Below are 19,253 nucleotides of genomic sequence, written 5' to 3'. Positions count from 1 at the left end.
CTCTCTTCATTTAATCTACGACCATTTTTTAAAGAAATGTACAGAGAAACATTGCAATTCACATTACCTGGAATACCAGTTTACCTATATAATCAGGCCAATTGGTAAGTTTGAAATGAGAATCAGGGTGGAAGTCCCAGAGTATTTGTTTTTCCTCTTTGCAGCCCTGTGGGGACACTGTTACAGCCAGCAGAGCAAAAACAAGAAGAGGACATGTTCTAGGAGTCCAACTCAAACATTTTAACATGCTTGCAGGAAAGAGATAATGTTTTATAGATCACAGGAATAGGCAAAGGGAGAAAGTTATAGTCCAACCCAGAATCTCTCCCACTAAATTATAATCTCTTTGTGAGCAGGGGCATAGCAGGTTGCTAGGCACATAGTAGGTGCTCAGAAAATACAGGTGAATCAAGGTGTTACAATGAAAACTCGCCTAAATTCCCACATATAGCTAGCTCAAATATTCACAATAATCAACCAACACAGAATCTCATGATGACAAAGCAATGCACAAACTGTTCTCATGTTTAGTTCAACTGCATCCCTAAAAGTATGGGCTTCAGAGAAACGTTTATAAATGGAAAACCACATCTATTCTGTTAAGTTCTGTGAAATAACACAGTGCATTAATTAATGCAGTAATTTCAGAATTTTAGAAATTTTATTTCGTCACTGTTTAATCTGTATGTTGATGATGTGGGCATTGAGAATCCTTACTAAAATTCTGTTTGCATTTCTGCAAAAAAAAAATTCTTTTTTTTTTTTTTTTTGGTAAAAATACTAGATTTCTCCCTACTTGGATGCTCACAATAGCCGTTCTGAACCTTACCCACTTTTCTCTAATGCTCAGTCTCCCGTTTCCTGTCTCTCACTCGGATCATCGGACAGGCAACCCCTCAACTCTTCTTACTTCAGAGTGTCCTTACATCCTCTGGTTGACTGTACTCCCTCTTATGCCTAAGAAAGGTCCAGATATGCCAGTGCAGTCCATAACCCCCTGCCTGAAAATTTATCCTCCAGCCTCTTGAATTACTTCACTTCAGACAGCTCTGCCTCCTTTTACATGCTCTATTTCCCAACATCCTGACTTCCACTTTTCTCCCCCTATTCCATACCTAGAACATCTCAATCCCAAGAATTCATTTTGAAGACTCCCTAATCTGGAACTCCATCTCTCATCTCTCTCTTGAGCTCTAGACTCATTATTTCCAACTATTGCTACAACATTTCCAAATGCATGTTCCATGAATACCTCAAACAATTCTGCTCAAATATTCATGATCTCTCCTTCCTCCAGACCCCTCTGCTTCTCCCTATTTCCAGTTAATGACATTACCATCACCTCGAGACACTCAGCCTAGAAACTGACTGACAGCCCTCTGGATCAACCACCATGTTTATACTAAAACCATAATTCCCACAGGCTGCTCCCAGCCAATTACTAAGAACAGCAAGAGAACTAATGCAGACCCATTCTTGCAAGATGTGGGACCCCTCCCATGGGTGACTTTGGCTCAAAGACTTCCATTTGGACTGACCAAAACTTTCTTAGATCTATGCTTGCAGCCTAAGATTTTCCTAGCCATTCCTCTCCTTCTATCCTTCTCCGCTTCCACCAGGGTCAGACCTCCATCACAGTCTAAAGACTCCCCTGCCTTCTCCTGTTCCCACTCCCAATAAATTTCTTGCATATCTAATAAACTCATCCTGGTGAGTATATTTTGGTGGACCTGAACTAACGTACGTTTCACATATCACCTCTAAACTCTCCAACAATCTCCCAGCTGGTCTCCCTGCCTCTGATCTCAGAGGCACTCGGCAAAACACAAATCATGTCATTACCCTCTGTAATAACTGTTAATGTCTTCTCATTGCAGAGAAAAACAAAACCCTTATCATGGCCCTGAGCCCTCCATATCTTGTTTTAAGTGCTTTTCTGCAGACTGATGTTCTACATAGATGGTCATTCACCATATCCCTCAAATAACCATACATTTTTTTTTTAAGATTGTATTTATTTGACAGAGAGAGAGAGACAGCCAGCGAGAGAGGGAACACAAGCAGGGTGAGCTTGTGGAAGACGCAGGCTCCCAGCGGAGGAGCTGATGCGGGGCTCGATCCCAGGACCCTGGGATCACACCCTGAGCAGAAGGCAGATGCTTCACGACTGAGCCACCCAGGCGCCCCTCAAATAACCATGCTTCTGCTCATGCCTCAACCTCACCAAAGCATTCATCCTATTTACAGATCTTATTGCTACTCAGTATCTATCTCCCTATTAGTTATAAGCTGTAGTCAGGGATCATATCTTTATCATCCTTTACCTGTGACTCTTACCCTCAGTGACTGAAACAGTATCTTATCTCCAACAGAAGCTTCTCAATAAATGAGAAAGGGAAGCAGATGGAGGAAGCTATAGAAATAGATTTGATGATAGTATCTTATAACCCATTGGTGACAAAGGTGAGTAGGGTGCCACAGTTACTGTGTAGGCAAATGGTCCTCTGTACCTTGACACTCCTTAGGGGTAACACTATCTTTATGATACAGTATGACTGAGTTCATTGATAGCACCGAATATTTTTAAAAGTTAAATAAAATTCATTATAATTTAAGATAGGAAGTATGTGTTAATTTGGATGAATGTGGTAGTTTTAAAAATGTCTGCAGGGAAAAAAATGTGTGCAGTATGTTTTTAGGGCAGTGAAACTATTCTGTATGATACTTAGAGGTGGATACGTGTCATTATACATTTCTCCAAATTCACAGAATGTACAACACCAAGAGTGAACCTTAATGTAAACTATGACCTCTGGGTGTTTATTTGTCAATGTGTGTTCATCAGTTGTAACAAATGTATCACTCTGGGGGGTATACTGATAATGGGAGAGGCTACCTGGGGGCAGGAGGTATGTGCGAAATCTCTGTACCTTACACTTAATTTTGCTGTGAACCTAAAACTGATCTAAAAAATTAAAGTCTAATAAAAATATACATCTGCAAATTCCTTCACAGTCCTCCTTTCAAAAGGTGGAGACTTAGCATAATATCCTCTAGGTCCATCCACACTGCTGTAAATGGTATGGTCTCATCCTTCTTGTGGCTGTGTAATACTCCACTGTGTGTATGTACGTATACATACACACCCCTATATCTTATTCCTTTTTCTATCCATGGACACAGGTTGCTCTCATATCTTAGCTATTAGAAGTAATGCTACAATATACATAGTGCTGCATATATCTTTTCGAATTAGTGTTCTCATTTTCTTTGGTTAAATACCCAATAGTGGAATAATTGAATCATACGATATTTCTTTCATAACTTTTTTTGGAAACTCCATACTGTTTTCCACAGTGGCTGTACCAATTTACATTCCCACCAACAGTGCACAAGTGTTCCTTTTTCTACAACATCTTTGCCAACATTTATTATTTCTTGTTTTTATTTTAGCCATTTTGACGGGTATAAGGTGATATTGTGGTTTTGATTTACACTTCCCTGAAGATTAGTGATGTTGAACATCTTTTCATATCTCCGTTAGCCATTTTCATATCTTTTTTGGAAAAATGTCTATTCAAGTCCTCTGCCCATTTTTTAATCAGATTGTTTTTTAGTGTTGAATTGTGTAAGTTCTTTATATACTTTGGATATATTATGCTAAGCCAAAGTCAGACTGAGGAAGACAAATACCATATGATTCCACTCATAAGTGGAATCTAAAAAAACAAACAAAAAATAGAATCGTAACTATAAATACAGAGAATTTGATGGATTGTTGCCAGAGAGGCGGGAGAGTGGGGAAATGGGCAAGACGGGTGCAGGGGAGTCGGAAATACAGGTTTGGAATGAATAAGCCACATGAATAAAAGGCACAGCATAAGCAATATATAGTCAATGATATAATAATAGCATTCTATGGTGACAGATGGTAGCTACCCTTGTGGTCAGCATAGAGAAGGCATAAACTTGTCAAATCACCACGTTGTACATCTGAAACCAATGTAGCATTGTGTGCCAACTATATTTAAATATAAACAAATTTTTAAGTGAAAGTTAATTCCCCTTCCCTTAAATTCAGGCCAGACTTAATGAGTCACTCTAATCAACAGAAAGTGGTGTTAAGTGATGCTACAGGAATTCCAAGGGTAGGTCATAAAAAGGATAGCTTCTGCCTGGCTCTCTTTCCCTCTCTTGAATCACTGGTTCTGGGGGAATCCAGCTGCACCTAAGCAGCTCACAGACAGACCCATGTGGGAGGCACTAAGACCTCCCGCTAACAGCCAGCACCAATCTGCCAGCCATCATGAGTGAGCCGCGTTGGAAGTGGCTCCTTCAGGCCCAGACGAGCACCCACCGATGTGACTGCAATATTATGAAAGACTCGGAGCCAGAACCATCCAGCCTGGCTGCTCCCGGATTGTTGACCCACAGAAACCGTGAGGATAATAAATGTTCATGGTTGTTTTAAGCCACAGAATTTTGCAATTAATTTCTTATCCAACAGATAACAGGTATAATAGCTCCCCCCCAAAAGTCAGTTCTAAAATTAATATTAAAGAAGTAATTTCATTTATATAAAATATATTTGATGATACTGGATCAAGTCCATGATCCTTTAGCAAGATGAAGGGGGAAAAAGTTGTTTTTATATTTTATGTTCTTTGTCCCAGTCACGGGACCTATTTTATTTGCCCTCTCATCACTGTATGTTTACACGTTTGTGTCCTTTGTATGTCAAAAAGTAAGGATGTCCAAAACATTTTATTATTTCTTAAAGATTTAGTTACTTATCTGCAAGAGAGCCACAGAGAGAGAGAAAGAGCAGGACCAGAGGGACAGGGAGAGAGAAAATCTCAAGCCGACTCCACACTGAGCACAGAGTCCGATGTGGGGCTCAGTCTCACAACCCTGAGATCAGGACCTCAGCCGAAATCAAGAGTCAGACACTTAACCAACTGAGCCACCCAGGCACCCGCAAAACATTTTAATGCAAAAATGATAACTCATAAAGACTGAGATATCAAGTTTGTATCTTAATTTTAAAAAGGGGGAAAAGCTGATTATTTTAGGATGCATCTCTTTTAAAATTAATATTTTCATTTCTCCACTTCTATAGGGATATACCTCCACCATTTAACTGAAATATCACTGTTGTATAATAAAAAATATATATGGTCTTTGGAATTTGGGTAATAGGATTATTTGTTATTCATAAGAAGCCCTTTGTGGAGTGCCTGGGTGGCTCAATCAGTTAAAGGCCTGCCTTTGGCTCAGGTCATGATCCTGGGTTCTTAGGCTCCAGCCCCAGGTCAGGTACCCTGCTCAGCAGGCAGTCTGCTTCTCCCTCTCCCTCTGCCCCGCCCCCACCTCATGCTCGCGCAAGCATGCGCTCTCTCTCTCTCAAATAATCTTTTTTTTTTTTTTAAAAAAAGGCCTTTTGATCACACTTGAGTTTATGCTAATGAAGTGATTTGGAGTGGGGCCCTACATAGCCTCAGGATGGGGCTGGCTAGAAAGACCAAGAAAAACCAACTAATTAGAGGGTTGGAACTTTCTTGGCCTCACCCACAGACCTCTGGGAAGGAAAAGGGTTGGGGGTGGGAGGATACAGATTAAGGTATAAAAACTCTTGAACAACAAGACTGGATGACCTTCTGGGATGGCTAATGCATCCACATCCCAGGAGGGTGGTGAACGCCAAGTCCCACAGGGAAAGAAGCTCCTGTGCTCAAAACCCTTATGGGCCTCATCCTATCTTCTACACCGTCCTTTAAAATAAACTGGTAAACATATGCAAATGTTTCTTTGAGTTCTGTGAGCTGCTCTGGCAAATTAATCAAACCCAAGAAGGGGGTTTTGGGAACCTCCAATATGTAGCTTGTTGGTCAGAAGCATAGGTGGACTTGGGACTGGCATCTAAAGAGGGGACAGTTTTGTGGAACCAAGCCCTTAACCTGTAGGATCTGATGCTATCTCCAGGTAGCTAGTGTCAGAATTGAGTTAAATTTGTTGAACACCTAGTTGAACTGCTTTGTGGTGTCGGAACATACACCAGAATCCCCAAATGACGACAGCACAAGTATTCTGATAAGATTCGATCAATGATGAGATCCCAATAATACTAAAATACGTCCCTAATTGTGCTTGCCATGTTGCATTTGCCTTTTCTTTTTCTCAGTGAAGATACTGCCTTTATTTCTTTGCATGTTTTCCTTATATACACGCAAAAAAAACAGTCAATGTAAAGATAACTGCTTTTGCTTCTAACTCTTTACATTGTTTCAGAAACCCTATTTCTCTATCCAACTTCACATTTCTGAGCACTCATAGCATTTTATCCATAGTTCTCATGGCACCTGGAACTTTTTAACTTTCTGACATAATTTATATTAAGAAGGCTTCTTGAGGATAGTGATTATGTTTATTCACCTATGTTTCCTCACAGAGCTTTATCCATACTAGATGGCCAATGAACATTTAGCAATTCAGGCAATTGACTGACTGTCCAAGGTATCACTCAGATCAGCAGCTGTCTGCCTAAAAAGAATTAATTATAAAAACATAAGGACAAGACAGATTCTATTGTGAGAGACTGAATACACAAATACACAATGGCTAGACCATATATTACCACATAACTTTCACCCACAACCTGCAGCAACCTGCTCAAGAAACCAATACCTTTTCTAAAACAAACACCAGAAGACAGCCTGCTGTAAGTTAGACTTGGAGAAAGCCAAATTGCTATCTTCAAGGGACAATTCAGCAAACTGCACAATAACTTATGTAATAATTGGACCAAAATTATTGGCCAGGACTTGATTAATAATTAACAGCTTCTTGAAGTTTGGTCTTGGCTTCCAAAGTAGGACCAACCATACAAAGCCAAATATGCATCCTTAACCAATCACATAGGATCCCCTGCTCTATTTGCCCTCCTACATCTTCTGCATGCCAATAGCCCCCAACATGGGTATACCTAAAGCCTTTCCTTTATTTCACTATAAGGCTTTCCCATTCCTCTGCCAAAGCAAAAGTCTGACTCCCTTGCTACAAGTTCAGAATAAATAGCCTTTGCTTTTCTCATTTGGCTGGTCTTCATTTATTTCCACAGGAAATATAAGGAAAATCCATTGGTATTATCCTAAAGACAAAATAATTCATATAAGCTGGGAACTTGGTCAGGAATAGGCCAAGGGAGAGCCTTGTCACAAACTTAGGAGTCTACAGGCAAAACCCAAAGATGGATATCATCCAGCTGAAAGATACCTGACATCCACAGCCTGGGGAACAGCTGTTCTGTTTAGGTGTCCTTGAGGTCAGGGCAGGAGAGTGCCCAACCCCACTTAGGTGACATAGTCATCACCCACAGCTGCATTACACAACATCCCCTCTGTTAACCATTTATTAAACACCGCTCTCAACGATGTGGCTTAGAACATTAAGTTCCCACAAGTTCATCAAAAGTCTCATGGCGACAGCTCAGCTGCTTGGTTCTGGTTGAATAATATGAACATTAGGGGGTTAGTTTCTCCTCGCTCTTCCTAAGCATTCTCACAATAAGCAATGTGCAATTTTGTGTAAATTTAAACCCTGCAATTTCTGTGAAGTTATGAGCTAATTCAGTCTGGTTAGCTTGAGATGACTTCATTGAAAATACTACACAGCAAGGCATGCCATAGCTAAAAGTGATTGGGTTGGTTCATAAAGTACTTTTAAATTTGGTAGTAACTACAAAATAAATATATAGTTATTGTAGAAAATCTAGAAAAAGCAAGGCAACAAAAAGAAAGCTAAAATCATCCATCATGGCCCATCCAGGGAAATGAATGCTCCCATTGACACATATCCTTTCAACTTTTTTCTCTTTCTTTATGTGCGTATGTGGGTGAGGGAGGGTAGATTCACTTGAACAGGATGACAACAGTTTTGAATTGAGTAGCTTTCCTTATTTCTCTGAAGCATGATTTGCTGAGAATCCAGCTAATAATGAAGGTATTCTTTCAAAGCACTTAAATGTCCAAGGGGAGGGGAGCATCCTCATGACAGATGAATCATCTGTACTTGCTTGACTCTGTCAGGCCACTCAGTCTTGTACGTGATGGCCCCTGCCTGCAGCAGCCTCCCCCAGCCTTGCCCAGCAGAGCATCACTCGTCATCCTTCAACACCCAACCCTAGTCCTGCCCCTGTGACCCCTTCCCTCTCCCTGCCAGTGGCTGAGAGTTCCCACATCGGTGCTCTAAGCAAGCCACTGCACTTCCAACCAGAGCAGTCGGCATATGGCCGGGGGAATCTGGTATGACTGGATTTGTGCTTATCTGTTAACAATGAAGACGGTGGTTTACTAGTGGTTGGAGGGTGGACAGTGGAGCTGGGCTGCTTGGGTCGAAGTCTGTCTCCACTGCAAGTTGACACAGCCTTTGTATGCTATGCTATCTTTATCTTTAGAACAGATAATGGTACTTACCTCATAGGGTTGTACTAAGGACTAAATTAACACATGAAAAGTACTTTTAAAAGTGCCCAATACATGGTAAGCACTACATAAATGTTTGAAATTACTAAATTATGTGTAACAACTAACCCAAGTATCTCCATGGTACTTACAGCTCTCTGTCTTCCTTTTACTCAGCAATGGGGGCATTTAAGACTCATATAACTAACTAGCTCTTATTAGTTTCCTGTGTATACAGTGAACAAGTATTGGGTCCAGAATTCCTCCCTGACTACAATAGAACACAGGCATTCAACATTAAACCATTTGGACAACGCTGCTCCACTATAGAGATGCTACTCCTAGAAGTTACACGGACCAATCTGCTCTCCAACATTCAACACCTCAGTAAAACACTGATGCCTTTCTGACACATTCTGTGCCTACCCCAACCAGAGCTCACTCTTTCAAGAAGCAAGCTTTGTTGGAGAGCCAGTCCACTTCAAGGCAAGGAAGTGGCAGGGCTGGTGGCAGGGGGACCTCCTGACTGTGCAATATTTTCTCTGAGTCACCTCAGAATAACCAGATGGAACCAGCCCCAAATTTCACAGAAGCCACTGGGTTTAAAGTTTATAGGTAACTTGCAAAGTACTTATCAGGAGCCTGGTTCCAATGAGAGAAAGAAGGAGAAATGGAGTCCCCCAATGTTCACATCATTCAGCTGGAAGTGAGTAGCTGAGCTTTTAGACAGACAACTTTGACACGTTTCCTAGGCTCTGATGTTCTTAACATCTTATTTTAGAGTATACTGTAAAAAGGGCTGAACTAAACATTTTCTAACTTTGACAATCTAAGAAAGTCATGACCTAAGGCTTGCTTTAAAAATATACAACTCGGGGGGTGCCTGGGGGGCTCAATGGGTTAAGCATCTGGCTCTTGATTTCAGTTCGGGTCAGGATCTCAGGGTTGTGGGATCAAGTCCCACATTGGGCTCCCTGCTCAGTGGGGAGTCTGCTTGAGTTTCTCTCCCTCTGCCCCTCTCCCTGCTCACTCCCTCTCTCTCAAATAAAAATAAATAAATCTAATGTATATATAAAACTCTTGGGGCACCTGGGTGGTTCAGTTGGTTAAGTGACCAACTCTTGGTTTCTGCTCTGGTTGTGATCTCAGGGTCGTGAGATCAAGACCTGTGTTGGGGAGTCTGCTTCAGTTTCTCTCTCTCCCCCCCTTTTGCCCCTCCCCCCTAAAATAAATGAATAAATCTTTAAAAAAAAACATATACAACTCTTCACTTTTTAAACATCCAGTAAATCAGGATTATGATTTCCTAAAATTGAAATAGATAGAGCTTCCAGCTATCCCTAGGTCTCAATCAGTTCAACTGAACAAAATGTGCAGATTTCCTTCTAAAGGCAAGGTCCCTGCCATCAGGAGAAATGGTTCAGATCTGAAACCAACCAGGGAAGCAGTCCTCATCATAGCTTGAGTTACATTAGCCTGCTGGAGCTGGACTGGCTTCAAACCTGAAGTAACCTATTTTTTTTGGAGGGGGGAGGGGCAGAGGGAGAGAAAATCTTAAACAGGGTCCACACCCAGCCCAGGAGTCTGACTTGGGGCTTGATCACGACCCTGAGATCTCAGGATCCTGAGATCATGACCTGAGTGGAAATCAAGAGTCAGTCACTTAACCAACTCAGCCACTCAGGTGCCCCAATCTTTATTTTGTTTTTAAGTAGACAACTTGAGGGATGCCGGGGTGGCTCAGTGGGTTAAGTGTCTGATTCTTGATTTCCACTCAGGTCATGATCTCAGGGTTGTGGGATCGAGCCCCCAGTTGGGCTCTGCACTCAGCGAAGTGTGCTTGTCCCTCTCCCTCTGATCCTCACCTGGCGTGCATGCATGCCCATGCTCTCTCTCTCTCATAAATAAATAAATAAATAATAAATAAATAAATAGCATCTTTAAAAGAAGTTTGCCATCTATATATCCCTTCTGTCCTAAAACTTAAAATAAAACTAAGTACCTTCTCTTCACCTGACTCCAAGAGTAAAGAGACAGCATCTCTATGATTCAAAACCAGATAACCCCCAAAAGAATTCTTTCCTGTTTAGAGAGAGAGGGAGAGAGTGCTCTTCAGCTCTGCCTGACCAATCCTTTGACATGTGAATTCACGACTAAGTCCATGGAAGTCAAGTGCTCAGATAAAAATACCTCTGAAAGTCAGTCTTCAGACTACTAAAAATATTTAAATGTATAATAAAATTCTAATTCTATGAGTAAACTAAACTTTCTTAACCAAGCACAAATCTTATTTGCATGTTTCTTTACAAAAATCATTTGAACTTGAAGAGTACTGCTGTCTTACGCTAGGCATAAGTAATGAAATTGGACATGAGATAAAACAACGTGAAGCTGTAGTCCTATAAAGAAAATTGGGCTGGGAGAGCACATGTCTGCATCTCCTATTTTTGCCACTTCCCTAGTTGTATGATCATAGGCAATTCCTTTTCCCTTCAGATTATCCTGACTTGCACAGAGGTGATGACACCTCTCTAAGCCCAAAGGACATGAGAACCGTGGCCTGGGACGGTTGCCTGGGAAGTGGGGAGTCCTGCACACGCGTGTGTGCACTGCCTTCCGCTGGAAGTTTGCTGGCGCCTAGATAAAGACCTAGAAAGGTGAGGCATGGATTCCAACCTAGGGTACAGAACTGACTGCTTCGGGAACTAAATATTCCACCGTCTCCCGCCCCTCAAGGCACCCGCCACTGTTTTATTTTAATAAACATATTCCCAGTCCTGGGCAATCCTAACCCAGAGCTGGATTTTCAAAGACTACAGAAGACAAATAGGCCAGAGCAAGCGGAGTCTAAGGGAGCCCTCCCGCAACTTACAAATAGGGTCTTCCATTTTCAAGGGTCTTTTCAAGCGGATGCTGGCGGGGACCGTCTTCTCAATCAGTTCATCAATGCTCTAAAATTAAAACATAAGTCCGTGAACACTACAGGGAGAGGAAAGTGCTTCGGAAGTTAAAAGAGTCACCTCTGTGTTTTGCATCTACAAAGGCTTATGGGAACCTCATTTAAATCGCCTAATTAGGGTTTCTATTTTAAAAAGAAAAGAACAATTCTGAGCAAACCAGAAATCACTTGGAGGAAAGCAAATGAATTCGATTAGTGATTCCACCGCTCCAGGTTTGGTCCTCCTTTTGCAAAGTTAGGGTTCATCAGGAGGGCGAGTTGGGTTGAAAAACATAAGGGTCTGAGGCGCGAAGAGCGGATGGAGAAAGTAAACGAGTGAGAGAAGGCTGGGGCACAGGAACCGAACTCGCGGGCTCGCTGCCACGCCAGGGCCCCAGACTTGGGAGTGGGTCCCACGCGGAGCAAAGCAGAGCTCTGGGCGGGGGACCGGAGGCCGCGCCGGCAGAAACCGGGCAGGGCGGGATGAGGCCCTAGAAGGCCGAGCGGGGTTCTTACCGCCAGCCCCAGGGCCTGGAGCATCTCCCTCTGGTCTTTGTCCCCGGGGCCGATGTGCCTCCGAGCGAAGTCGTCGTGTCGGGGCAGGAGGCGCTCGAGGAGGCGCGAGTCCCCAGCCCTGCTGCTGTCCCCGCCGCCGCTGCTGCTGTCACGGCCCCGCGGGACCCAAAGCGGTCCCGTGCCTCCAACCAGGCGGCGGCCGCCCCCGACTCCACAGCCCAAACGCAGACCCCAGGCCCTGGCGCACGTCTGCATGGTCGCGGCCACAGTCCCCTGCCCCGGCCCGCGAGGGTCGGCCGCGCTCTCGGCCTCTTCTGGTCGGAGTCCTCCGGGTGGCGGCTGCCTTCTGCCTGGAGCCCCTTCTCGTTGGACGAGCGGCAGACAGACGGATGGGGCCTCGTGGGCAATGAATGGGCGCAGCGCTCAGCCGGAACACGCGCGCAAAGTTGTTGCTCCACGCGAGGCACCTGCTTCGCACACTTTAAGCTTTGCCCTGCCGGCGGACGGTGGGATGGGGCCAGGAAAGGCTCCGCCAATGGGAGTGGACAGAGGGGCGGGGGAGGGGCACACCCCGCCCCGCCCCCTCTCCTGCTCCCTTCTCAGGCCCTCAGCAGTCTCGCTCCTGGCTCAGAACCGGCCGACCTCATCACTCCTACTCGGTCTAGGGCTGATGCGGAGACCGGGGCGATCCACGCACTCGGGGCTAAGGTCTGAGACCGCACTGGCGCGGGATCCGGCTGCACGGCTGCAGGCGAACTGCCTGAGGAACTCAGCTGAGATGAAAGATGATTCTGATAGAGAAGACGGGCTCCAATAGTTTCCATTCATTAATTTTAGGGTATCGTTTCCGGTTATATTTCATGGAAACCAATAAGGGCAGATGAAAGTTTTTTTTTTATAGTTATGATTGTGGGCAAGTTACTAAACCTCTGAGCTTCAGTTTTCTCGTCTCACCCAGCTGGATGGATTTTATTATACATTGAAAGAATTGCCCCAACAGTAGGCTTCAATCACTTCTCTCTCTCTCCCCATATATATGTGGGGAGGGAGGGAATGCAAAAGATATTGAGGTATATGTTTTGCACTGTCATCTTAGTTGGAAAATTTTGTACATCTAAGGTCTCCAGCTATCTCTTGAGATTTGTATCAAGAATGAACTTTCACGGGGCGCCTGGGTGGCTCAGTTGTTAAGTGTCTGCCTTCGGCTCAGGGCGTGATCCCGGCATTCTGGGTTCGAGCCCCACATCAGGCTCCTCCGCTGGAAGCCTGCCTCTTCCTCTCCCAAGCCTGCCTCTTCCTCTCCCACTCCCCCTGCTGTGTTCCCTCTCTCGCTGGCTGTCTCTATCTCTGTCAAATAAAAAAATAAAAATTAAAAAAAAAAAAAGAATGAACTTTCAAGGGGCACTCGGGTGGTGCAGTCAGTTAAGCGGCCAACTCTTGCTTTCAGCCTAGGTCTGATCGATCTCAGGGCGGTGAGATGGAGGCCCACCTCCTCTGGTGCTGAGTCGGCTAAAGTTTCTCGCTCCCTCCCACTGCCCCTCCCCACCTCACACACACTCTCTCTAAAATAGATAAACAGTTCTTAAAAAAAAAAAATGAATGAACTTTCTGGCACCTGGCTGTCTCAGTGAGTACAGCATGTAACTCTTGATCTCAGGGTTGTGAGTTCTAGCCAGAACTGGGTGTAGAGATTACTTTAAAATAAAATCTTAAAACAAAACAAAGAATGAACTTTCAAAATTACGACTGTCCTAATATGAGGAAGATAGGACTAGACAGAAGACATCAGAACATTACTTAGACTACAGGTAAGTAGAACCTGCTTTTTTCTCCTCTACTTATCTGTAGTCTAAGTAATGTTCTGATGTCTTCTGTCTAGTCCTATCTTCCTATTTACCTGAAGAGAGTGGCGGTCTTTCCACTCCATTCTCTGCACTTTCTGGGTTCTGTAGCTGACAGGCACATAGACTATGCAGAGAGGCAGGAAAGTATACAACAAAACAGTAAGCAAAATGTGTGCGTATGGCAGGCAGGTGCAGATGGTGAGCTGAAAGGGCTGTGCTGAATGTCTTTGAACAGGTTTTCATTCATTTAGAATGGAATTTACAGCCTTCATAAAAGTTGGGAGATACCCTCAGTATGGGATGCCATCCCTATTCCTGTCAATACACTCTATGTATCACAGGGGCTAGAAGCCAGAGAACTATAATTCCCAGTTTCCTTTGGCTCCAGGGTTCTGGATGTCATTAAACTTCTGTCAACAATCTAGACTTGTGTGAGAACTAGAAAATGGAATAAAGCAGAAATCATTTTCTTATTTCTCTGACAGCAGCAGACAAATGCACAAGTGATAGCAGACATGGAGTACTTCCTTACCAGCCACCCACATTGGTACAGCAGGGCAGCTGTGTCCCTCTGTGGAAATTTCCTTTGGTTTTCCAACATAGGAGGCAGCAGGAATTTCTCATTGAACTTCAGTGGTTTACTTGAATATAGTGGTGGTCTTTCCACTCTATGTTTTGTTCTTCCAGTCCTTCCAGTGGTTTTACGTGCACCTATTCCTGGCATTTTAATCTTCCTCTGCTTGTTTTCTGAATAAACCTTAGAGCCTGCGACTGAGGCCAAAAGTAGCTTTAGGAAAACTAACCCCCAAAGACAGGAATCTGGGATTAGCTACCTGACCCAATTCTGTCTGAAGTAAATAATAACTCTGTCACTAGTGGAAAATGAGATCATGATAGTTTTGTCATGAAATGGAAACAGTTACTTAGATTATCAGTGGGGAATTAAGTGCCTATTGAAGGGAGGTCTTTGCTAGACGAACTAGTTCCTGGGTTAGACCTTTGCAATGGGAATGATATCTACAAGGATTATAGGGAGGGCTGGTGGCTTCCAGATGCCCTAGAGAATTTACAGGATAAAATGATAGTTCAGAGAACTAGAGAGCCTTCACCACTCTAAACAATCTCTTAACTTCTTTAGCTGCAGGGAGAAGGTATTTACAAATCACACCCAATCCAGATGCCAAGAGGGATGTTTTGACAACTAAAGGAAAAGTAGGAAAAGATTGTGTGGAGGGATCCAGTGTGGTGGCCCTTGGAGGGTGCTTCACCGTAAGACAGCCCCCAGTTTCACTTCCTGTCATGTTGTCAATCCTGTTTCTTGCTCTATACCACTCTGCTTTGTTATATCAAAATTGTACTTCATTAAACTCTTTTGAGAGACAAAAAAAAAAAAAAAAATCACACCCAATGTTTGATCCTGTGGATTGCCCAGTTATCATACAAGTTGAATTCACGGCTTTATCAGGTCTCACATGTGAAAGTTTGGGATTAATTAAAAACTAAGTCTTAACTTGGAACAGGGACATTTTGGTAGTTTGGGTTGAATTTGATTATCTTGAACCCCCACTTTCACTGAGTCCCTCTGACAGCTGAAGCTGTCCCTCATCCCCTCTCTGAAATGCTGATAATCCCTTATTGATGATCGTGGAATGGCTTCACTAAAGCATTAATCTTGCAAAGGTGTATCAATACTTATTTACCTCTAGATCCACAAGATTCAGATCTCAGCATACCCTAGGAAGATGAGAAGCCTACCAGAGGAGAAGCCTACACAGGGAAACAATGGCAAGATATCACTAATGTATATCAGTACTGGAGGATTTCTGTGTGGGAGTGGGTTCTAAACCAAGGAAAATAATACAGAAATTACTCAACAATGGCCTTCATTAAATTAGATTAAAATATTAAAACTTTTTTGGCATAATAGAGAAGAAAGGATCCAAAGAATTGATGAGATAGGGATGTTGGGATGATTTCATCATGTGCAATGTACTCTTCAACCCTTTCATTGTATCCCTCAGGATGGCCCAGAGGACAATCACTTCATCTAAACATTGAGAAATCCATTGCTAAGAGGAGCAGTAGTATTCTTGAAAAGCTCTGTATTTTCTATGTCTGCACATATGAGATGATGGGAGAAGACGCCACTGTTGAAATAGGCTCCTTGTGTTCAATGCTAAGGATAGAGTCCCAGAGTGGTAGGGGCCAGCAGCAACACTAGAAAACAGAGAAAAGGGGGCAAGTTTGCTGTAAAGGGCAGCAGAGTCAGAGTGGTAACTAGTCAGGCTTGATCCACAGCCATCTTTGGTGCTCATAATTAATGATTAACCTATGAAAATCTTAGTTAATCTGGTGAGCCAAACTTGGATATGTCACCCAAATAAAGAGACACAGCCTGTCAAATAGCTCTCTTCCTTTAGCTGGTTCACAGACCCAGAGCCTCCCCAGTGAAGGGAATCTTAAAAAAGAACACCTGAGAAAAGACCTTATGACCCTGCTATATATATACACCATAAATCTTCTTCCTAAACTCTCCTGAAGATACCTGTGGCCATTTACCAAGTGTTATGGTTAGGCCACAGTGCCCAGATATGTGGTCAAACCTTGTTCTGGTGTTTCTGTGAAATGTGTTTGGTTGAAATTAGCATTTGCATCAGTGGACTCTGAGGAAAGCAGACTGACTTCCTCCAAAAGTGGTTAGGCCTCATGCAATTAGTTGAAGGTCTGAATAGAACAAAAAACTGATCTCCCCTGAACAAGGGGAAATTCTGCAGCAGACAGCCTTTGGACTTGAACTATAGAATTGGCTCTTTCCCGATAACCTTTAGACTTAAACTATAGCCTTGGCTCTTCTCTGGGTCTCCAGCCTGCTAGCATGCTAGTGCAGATTTTTGGACTTGCCAGCCTCTATCATCACATGAGCCAATTTCTTTTTTCTTTTTCTTTCTTTTTCTTTCTTTCTTTCTTTCTTTCTTTCTTTCTTTCTTTCTTTCTTTCTTTTCTTCTTTCTTTCTTTCTTTCTTTCTTTCTTTCTTTCTTTCTTTCTAAGATTTTATTTATTTGTTCGTCAGAGAGAGAGAGAGAAAGCACGCAAGCAGAGGGAGGAGGCAGAGGGAGAAACAGGCTCCCCACTGAGCAGGAAGCCTGACACAGAACTTGATTCCAGTACCCTGGGATCATGACCTGAGCTGAAGGTAGCTAACTGAGCCACCCAGGAATCCCAACATGAGCCAATTTCTTAAAATTTCTTTTGATATATATACATATACTATTTATTCTGTTTCTCTGGAGAACACTGACTAATACTCCAAGGAAAGGAAAATACCCAGACTTCGGGCAGTTACTGGAATCTGGTTCTAAAAGAATGCTAAATTCTGCAGACCCAAAACAAACTACTCTGGTCCACTAATCACAGTGGGATGTTATGGAAGTCTGATTATAAGTGAAGATTTGGGACTTCTGCTTTCAGGTCCAATATGTAAAGAGCATGAAAGTCATCACTTCTGTCCTTACAACAAAAAAACCTGAAAAAACTAAAAATCAATGGTTTTGGACACATCTGAAAACTGACATTGCAGGACAAAATGCCTCCTTGAAATCTGATAAGACAGGCTCATCCAAGGAGACATAGCCAAGATCTGCTTGCCTAGAGAAGAAGCTGCTAGAGTTAGAAACTGGTAGGACTATGTAATGGTAATTATGATGGATCATTGGATGCTGACTGTGGACTAACTTGAGAGGAAGAAACTCCTGGGGACTACAGTCTTAGTGGGTTCCCACACTTTCTTGGGCTTTACCTCCAGGAGCCTCACCACAGTTAGGATAAAAATCTAAGAAATATCTGCCCCCAGCACTGGTAGAAAAAGGAAAAGAATAATCACTGTGAAATATGCCCAGAGCCTTCTTCATAACAAAGACCTACTCTCCAAAGAAAAGGACTTCCAGAGTTTATCCAAGTTAAGGAAGGGAATTCCTCCCACTTCACCCCCTCCAGTATTCTTATCTCAGATAGTGGGGGGGGGGGGAGTCAACAGGGTTTAGTGCTTCAAGACTGGGAAGCCTGCAGCCAAGGAAAGGAGTATGAGGTGGGGTGGGGGTGAGGGAGCTGTATCACTAGAGATACAGTTAGACATTCACAGCACAAGACACAGGCCTTTTTTTTCCCTAAGATTTTATTTATTTATTTGACAGAGAGAGAGAGACAATGAGAGAGGAAACACAAGCAGGGGGAGTGGGAGAGGGAGAAGCAAGCTTCCCGCTGAGCAGGGAGCCAGATGCAGGGCTCAATCCCAGAACGCTGGGATCATGACCTGAGCCGAAGGCAGACGCTTAACCCACAGGCCTATATTTAACTGGAGCATTAAAAAACACTCTCCTCCACCACAACACACCACCACATAAATAGGACTCCAATAAAACAACTAAAATTTCTGTAAGACACAGGTTGTCTCTGAGGAAGAGTACTAGGGAATCCCATAAGCAACAGGGGAAAGATAAACAAGGACACTAGAGGAATTTGAAGCCTCTGTCACTGTTAGCTACAGTAAACGTTAAACACAACACAACCCTGCCAAACTAACATCAATTCTCACATTAAAGCCCTATTTACCTCAGTTCTTATCACTCAATACATCATGTTCAACTTTCAACAAAAAATTACAAGACATGCAAAAAGTAAAAAAAAAAAAAAGCAGTTTGAAGAGACACATAAATCATCAGGATCAAACTCTCACATGATACGGATGTAGGAATTATCAGACAAGGAATTTAAAATAATTATAATTAACACGTTAAAAACTCTAATAGAAAAAGTAGATGATCTGTAGCAACAGATGGCCAATGTAATCAGAGAGATGGATACTCCAAGAAATTATCAAAAGGAAATGATAGAAATCAAAACACTGTAACAGACACGAACAACTCCTTCTAAGTGTTGATGAGTAGACTTGACACAGCTGAGGAAAGAATTAGTGAATGCAAACATGTCAATAGAACTTTCCCAAACTGAAATGCAGAAGAAGAAAACAGAATGAAAAAGCAAAAAGAAAAACAAAAAACAGATCAGAACATCCAAGAACTATGGGACAATTTCAAAAGGTGCATAATTGGAATACCAGAAGGAGGAAAAAGAGAAAGCAGAGGGAATTTTTGAAGTAATGATAACTGAAAACTTTCAAAAATTAAAATAGACACCAAATAAGAGATCCAGGAAGCCCAGAGAACACACTAAGCAAGAGAAATACAACAACACTTAGGCATATCATATTCAGACTGAAGAAAACCAAGGGGAAAAATGAAATATTGTTTTTAAGGATTTTATTGTTGGGGCACCTGGGTGGCTCAGTCGGTTAAGTGACCAACTCTTGGTTTTGGCTCAGGTCATGATCTCAGGGTGATGATATTGAGCCTCACATTGGGCTCTGCACTCCAGGCTGGAGTTGGCTTGGGATTCTCTGCCTCTCCCTCTTCTTCTGCACTTCCTGTGTGCTCTCTCTC

The 19,253-nt window shown here is 42.9% G+C and overlaps 1 protein-coding gene and 1 long non-coding RNA gene across 3 annotated transcripts in view; both read right to left on the bottom strand.

Moving 5' to 3' along the window:
- Positions 1 to 12,663, bottom strand: part of GLDC (glycine decarboxylase) — a 97,881-nt gene extending 85,218 nt beyond the window's left edge. The window contains exons 1-2 of the mRNA XM_045780702.2: positions 11,914 to 12,663; positions 11,332 to 11,410 (exon numbers count right to left, since the gene is read on the bottom strand). Coding sequence (XP_045636658.1) covers positions 11,332 to 11,410; positions 11,914 to 12,168 — 334 coding nt within the window. The 5' untranslated portion in view covers positions 12,169 to 12,663. The remainder of the gene's footprint in view (positions 1 to 11,331; positions 11,411 to 11,913) is intronic.
- A 3,317-nt stretch (positions 12,664 to 15,980) lies between these two features.
- The window catches only part of LOC148108616 (uncharacterized), a 54,651-nt gene continuing 51,378 nt past the window's right edge, over positions 15,981 to 19,253 (bottom strand). For both annotated transcript variants that reach the window (XR_015727520.1, XR_015727519.1), the window contains one exon: positions 15,981 to 19,252. This is a non-coding gene — a long non-coding RNA (uncharacterized LOC148108616). The remainder of the gene's footprint in view (position 19,253) is intronic.

This window comes from Ursus americanus, chromosome 18, assembly GCF_024610735.1.
Source record: "Ursus americanus isolate L20-20 chromosome 18, mUrsAme1.1.p, whole genome shotgun sequence".
NCBI lineage: Eukaryota > Metazoa > Chordata > Mammalia > Carnivora > Ursidae > Ursus > Ursus americanus.
Note: the sequence above shows the minus strand (reverse complement) of the source record. Positions and strands in the feature narration are given on the sequence as shown.